Source organism: Genypterus blacodes, unplaced genomic scaffold, assembly GCF_046128005.1.
Source record: "Genypterus blacodes isolate CSIRO-AG114 ecotype Tasmania unplaced genomic scaffold, CSIRO-AGI_Gbla_v1 ptg000055l_1, whole genome shotgun sequence".
NCBI classification, from domain to species: Eukaryota; Metazoa; Chordata; class Actinopteri; order Ophidiiformes; family Ophidiidae; genus Genypterus; species Genypterus blacodes.
The window spans coordinates 2,715,274-2,721,273 of NW_027466867.1; the positions used below are offsets into that span (position 1 = coordinate 2,715,274).

A 6,000-nucleotide genomic window follows, 5' to 3' on the forward strand; every position below is an offset into this window, starting at 1 on the left:
CCCCCCCCCCCCCTACCCCACCCGAACCCATGTCAGAAACCCGTCATCACCCAGGAACCACAGAGCCAGGCAGCAAACATGAGCAAGAATCTGGGGAAATATATGGGGACGTGCGCGGTTAATAGCTTTAATTTATTGTTTAATGGGAAATATAAGCACTGGAATTACCCGATTCTAATTAATTACGTCAAATGACAATGATTAGTACTTTACTAATTGATGAAAGCATATAAATCTATGACAAGATTATATACTGGAAACGCCTAATAATCCCTGTCACGATAACGGCGAATAATCCCTGAATGTGGCTTTAAATTCATATGAGGTTTAAAGTCCTGAGCTAAATAAGGAAAGTATACCGTAAATACAAAAGAAGTCAAGTTACTCTTCATGTGTAATTTCCCCACCTTGTTACTCAAATACCAAACTGGACGAATACATTTTTCCATATATTCAAGACAGCAAGCAGCAACGCCATAAACAGTTCATTAACTGAAGCAAAACATAAAACTCTTTAATACGCCTGGGCCTTACTGCTAATTTCCAAATGCCCACATAGTCTGAGCAATTTCCTCTCCCAGTAAATTCTTCGTGCGTCCCAAGCTTTCACAAGTTTGCAATATGGAGAACACATGCGTCAAAGAAAAGGAGTCAAATCTGTTTTTAAAGACACGCTCTGCCCGTTGTGGTGTAAAGGAGAAAGAGGTGCGTTCACTGACCTGAGTGCGGAGCCATGGAGAGGTGGGACGGGTAGTATTTCCCGGGCTGGAAGTGAGCGGGGTGCTGCACGGAGCCGTGGCCGCCCGACGCCATCCGAGAAGCGGCGCTGTGCACCAACGCGCTCCGCTCGGTCAGGAGGTGGTGCGGAGGAGCGAAATCTCGGCTTTCCATCCCGGTGAGAAGCGATAAATCCCAAATCCAAAGTAAAATCCGGAGGAGCTGAAGGTCTCAGGCTACCCAGATGCAAATAATCCCTTTTATGAACTTCGGGCTCCCCTTGCATTGAGCGCAGTTTTGGCTTTGTAGGCGAGAAACTGAGTCCCCGTCATGTCCTACAAAAGAGAGAGCAGGAGACGCGTCAAAGCGCTGACAATAATGAGCCAAGCGGGGATGTAGCGCTGCAGAAAAGACTCCGCTGACAGACAGTCGCTGCTCGTGTTTAGGCAAACAAGCTGCATTCACAAAAAAACAACTCGAATTTCAACCAAAGAACGCTTTCAAACGACACATGTTTGCGTTATTTCCACCACTTTGCCCGCTGCTCACCGCGCTGCCCGGAGGTCTGTGTCGCTCCAAACAGCGACAAAACTCGATTGTACAAATAAAAGAAAAGAGTTTGTGTCAAATTGGGAGGAAGCTAACCCTCCGCTCTGCTCGGGCTGCGGCCAAAATGCGCAAAAACAAGCGCACACATGAGCGTGGTGGATCTGCGCAAAGAGTGGCGAGTGAATAGAGAAATTTTGGCTCAGGTAGAAAAACAAATGATGCATAAAGTACAAGAGTTCACGTCAGCAGAACGCCTCTCTCGGTGAGGGACGACCTGTCGAGTCTTTGGACCCGGTGAGGGCTCGTAACAGACCGGGCTGGACCTCCGGGGCTCCTCGCACCCAAATATGGAGGAAATCATCTGCACGCTTTTCATATTTTCTTCACGTTAAAATCAAACTAAATGCGTTATACGAACCCGGAATTGTGGCTATTAAATTAGATTCACAAACCTTCCAGCGCCCAAAGGTCCACACAGACACGCACACACACGATCACTCACACACATATGCGTTTCTGCTTTGGATCAGTGATCGCTGGTTATGTAAATTAAATTTGATTTCTTTGCATACCTCTAACACCAGCCTGTCCAACTCGACAGGACATTCTTATTTTCTGCACGTTACCAAAAATATATAGGCTTCATATAGCAAGTATAGGTCCAGCAGCAACACACACACGCACACACACCCCATTGCTGCTTTGGATCAATAATGTTTATGTAGGACTTTGACCTTTGTGGATTAAATCAGACTTTATTGCTCTGCTTTTACCAAACTTGGCCACATATTTACATTAAATGTCATCTTCTTGTTTCGCCACGATGACCTAGATATTTTTGGCATTGTTTATTAGAAGAAAAGCACGATTCCTTTCAGCTATACGATGAAGTCAGCGTGTAGTGACTCTCAGCTCCATCCATACATCCATCCATACACTGTGTACAGGCTAGACTGTAATCACAAACACAAATCAAATCACCTTTATGCACCAGCAGCAGGGACCCGGGCAATAAACATTGAAATAGACTAGGAAATCATCGCCTTTATATGTATGCCTTGTAGCCCAGGTCGTTTACTTAAATAGGGCTCCCTGTGACGCGCAGATATGAGGAGCCTGGGTGCCTGCGTTCTCCACACACACTCTCTCTCACACACACACACACACACACACACCTCAGCGGTCCATCTATTAGGCCTTTCAATGCATGGCACGTTCATCTATAGCGCTGTGTAGATGCTGATAGCACCTCACAGGAATCAACGATAAAGGAACAAAGAAAATATCAAATGCTCGGGTAGACCATGGGGCCTGTGAAGTGCGTGAGGGGATAGAGAGAGAGGGGGGGGGGGGGGAGAGGGGGGGGGGGGGATATAGGTGAGCTCGGAGATCCGGGTCCTTCTACGCACACGAACGCAGCACAGGGTGTCGAACTTTGAGGAATTGTGTTCAGGGGGGAAAACAGTGGATCTCCAAAGTTTCTCTCTCTCTCCTCTCTCTGTGTATGTGTGTGTGTCCAAACAATCCCATCAACACAGATATGCTTATTCCAAATGCCCCCCCCCCCTTAGCTGTCCCCCCAAAAACAACAAGAAATAACAGGAACGTGCAACAGCTACAACTAAATAATCTAATTTATTGTTTATCAAACCACGTTTTCACTTTTAACCACATGGAAGCAACAAGAGGAAAAATGGAATACTGTACAAAAAAAAAAAAAAAAAAAAAAAGGAGAGAGAGAGAAACGCAGGCTGAAAGCAAAGAGCACTAGGGGAAGCAAAATGGACTCTCTCTCTCTCTCTCTCTCTCTCTCTCTCTCTCTCTCTCTCTCTCTCTCTCTCTCTCTCTCTCTCTCTCTCTCTCTCTCTCTCTCTCTCTCTCTCTCTCTCTCTCTCTGCTGTCCCCTGGGCTGTGAGAAACAATGGCCTTTCTCTACGGGACATCAATCATAAACCACTCTGCCCTGACATTTGTCTATACATTTTTAAATTTTCGGGCCGTAAACACACGTCTTCGGTGTTTACATTCCACGTCAGGAGAGAGCCACTCAGGATGCATTTAACAACCTGGATCTAAATCCCCGTGTTATCGCACCGCCACGCAAACACAACGACGTGAGCGAGATCGCGCGTAACAGTTTGCGAATAATGATCATTTGAATCTGCTGGTGTGTGTGTGTGTGTGAGAGAGAGAGTGTGTGTATCTACGTGGAATGGTTTCAGACTTCCTTCCACTCCAAGCAGACTCCACACACACACACACACACACACACACACACACACACACACACACACACACACACACACACACACACACACACACACTACCTCCACCTTCGCTCCCGTGGAAAGGGTCAAACTATCAACAAACCCCCCATTCAAAAGTCGGCCAAAATGACAGGATGTGAACTCAGCACAAAAGGAGACAAATCCGTGAAGAATATCAATTTTAAATCCCACTCACCTACAGTTTACAACAAAAACTACGCCCTTCCTGTTGTTTTAATGTAAATGTATAAATCCTACACGCGTGGGCCCTTGGAAAAAAAACAGAAAGGGGAATAAAAATGTGTTTCCATGGGACGTGAGCCGGGTTCATTCAGGCCATACAAGCGGCTTCATTTAGACAATTTTGCTGTATAAAGTTCAATCGCGGCGCATAAACGGGGGGGACAGTGGGTCAGGACTGTCCAGAGGCAGAGGGGGGACAAGCGGAGCCGAGCCGAGGACAAGCCCGGCGTCTGCGAGCTCTCACACCGCGGGGGGAAGCGAGGAGAGAGCGCCGCAGCTTCTCCCTCCTACACACACACACACACACACCACACACACACACAGAGAGAGAACAGAAACAAAGCAATCTACCACAATTCCTTAAAAACTATACAGAAATGATTAAGCGATGTTTGAACTAAAATGTCTTTTGAGTAAAACAGAAAGACAAAGTAAGGAAGCAACGATCAGAGGTCAAATCAAAAAAGTGACACACACACACACCAAGACAGAAAGCACCAGAGATTCTACAGTAAAATCCTTTCAAATACAGCAGGATTCCCCCACAAATGATCTCCGTTATGACGCTCCAATGCATACGCTGTTTTAATAATAATACTAATAATAATGACAGTTTATGATGAATATCTTTGCTTTTCTGTGAGGCAGCAGCGTCAGTCATGCTTTTCACTTTGTATTTACCGATTTACTTTCCTGATCGCGTGTGACAGCGGGAGCGTTTTGGAAATTAAAGCATCTCGGTGTGAGGAAAACTACACATTTTAAAAACCGTGTTGCGATGCGAGCAACACTTTAACGTCAAACCTCCCTCCTCCCTCTCCCCGCATATGCTCGCGTTTAATTCATATAAAACGCGGCTTCAAAAATAAACTGGGCTACTTACTGGTTAAGTTATATTCCGTGCACGACGAGCGAAAATGAGTGAAAAATGGTACCAAAAAAAATGATTCAAAGTGAAAATCCCCGAGTCGCAGAGATGAAACATGTGGGATTGATTACATCCTATATGCGGCTGCAGATTGTGCAGTGCAGCCAGTGGAGGTATGGAAGAGACGCAGCGGAGAAGTTCAGGCTTGTAGTGAATCGAGGCTCGTTCATGCAGCAGGAGACTCAGACACGCCGGGGAAGGAGGAGGAGGAGGGTGGAGGGGTGTGTGTGTGTGTGTGTGTGTGTGTGTGTGTGTGTGTGTGTGTGAGAGAGAGAGAGGGGAGGGGGTGAACGCGCACGCCTATTGGTTTGAGAACGACAATGTGAAAGCGTGCCCGTGAGGCGCGCCTCCACCACCGTCGCCCCCCTTCCTCCACCCCTCCTCCTCCTCTTCCCCCCCATCCGACGATAAACACACGCCGCCATTGGCCGCCGCGCCGAGCCAATGAGGAAGTCGCCGGATCAGCGGAGCGAAACGGCGGGCGTTTGATTTGCAGCCCTCGGCGCCCCTGCGTAGCTCGGGCAGAATGCGAGGAGACAGCGCGGCGGCGGCGGCGCAGCTCCCCGGCTCCGCGGAGCGCGCAGGCGGGGGAGCAGCGCGGAGCCACGCGGCGCTGCCTGGAGAGCAGACAGCCGCATTCCGTGTGATCCCACCGCAGCTCCGCTTCAAATGCTACGTGTGCTCGCTGTAGATTTTGCTGTTTTGCTCCATGACAGCAACGATGTGAAAGTTTTATTGATGCTCCTTTAGGGAAATCCACTTTTTCACTCGCTGCACTGAGCAGTTTTGCTTAACAGGCTGTTATAATCTGTTCTGTTGGACAAGCAGAGTTTATTTAGGTTTCTCTCACATACACAGGCTCAGATAGAACTAGATCTATAGTAAATAGAATGTGTGTAAATATATAATAGACTGTACACTGTGCTTAATATACAACTCTCTGTAATGGGCACTTCTGATTGGTCAATTGCAGAATTCAATGGTCCATTATTTTCTTAATAATGGCTGCTGGACTTGATAACAATCTGGTCATGAGGTCAATTAGAGAGTTCCCTTCTGTTTCCCACAGCCCAGCTACTTTGTATCCATGCCAACGGTTGCCAAACATCTCAGAGGATAATTTCTGACCTGCAATCCCAGAATGTTAATACATTTAGGGTTATGAAACCTGAAGTTACAACTATACAGCCATATTCTTACAAAGTGACATCATAGCTGACTGCAGATCGTAAATGTCCTTATGAACTACTGTTGTTGCTACAAATGGCATTGCATCGTTGTCTTCACCCATCATGA

The 6,000-nt window shown here is 47.0% G+C and overlaps 1 protein-coding gene across 2 annotated transcripts in view; it reads right to left on the reverse strand.

Moving 5' to 3' along the window:
- The window catches only part of bahcc1b (BAH domain and coiled-coil containing 1b), a 48,455-nt gene extending 43,530 nt beyond the window's left edge, over nucleotides 1-4,925 (reverse strand). For both annotated transcript variants that reach the window (XM_076151596.1, XM_076151595.1), the window contains exons 1-2: nucleotides 4,660-4,925; nucleotides 720-1,052 (exon numbers count right to left, since the gene is read on the reverse strand). In XM_076151596.1, the coding sequence (XP_076007711.1) occupies nucleotides 720-891 (172 nt within the window). In that variant the 5' untranslated portion in view covers nucleotides 892-1,052; nucleotides 4,660-4,925. The remainder of the gene's footprint in view (nucleotides 1-719; nucleotides 1,053-4,659) is intronic.
- Nucleotides 4,926-6,000: the final 1,075 nt, after the last annotated feature.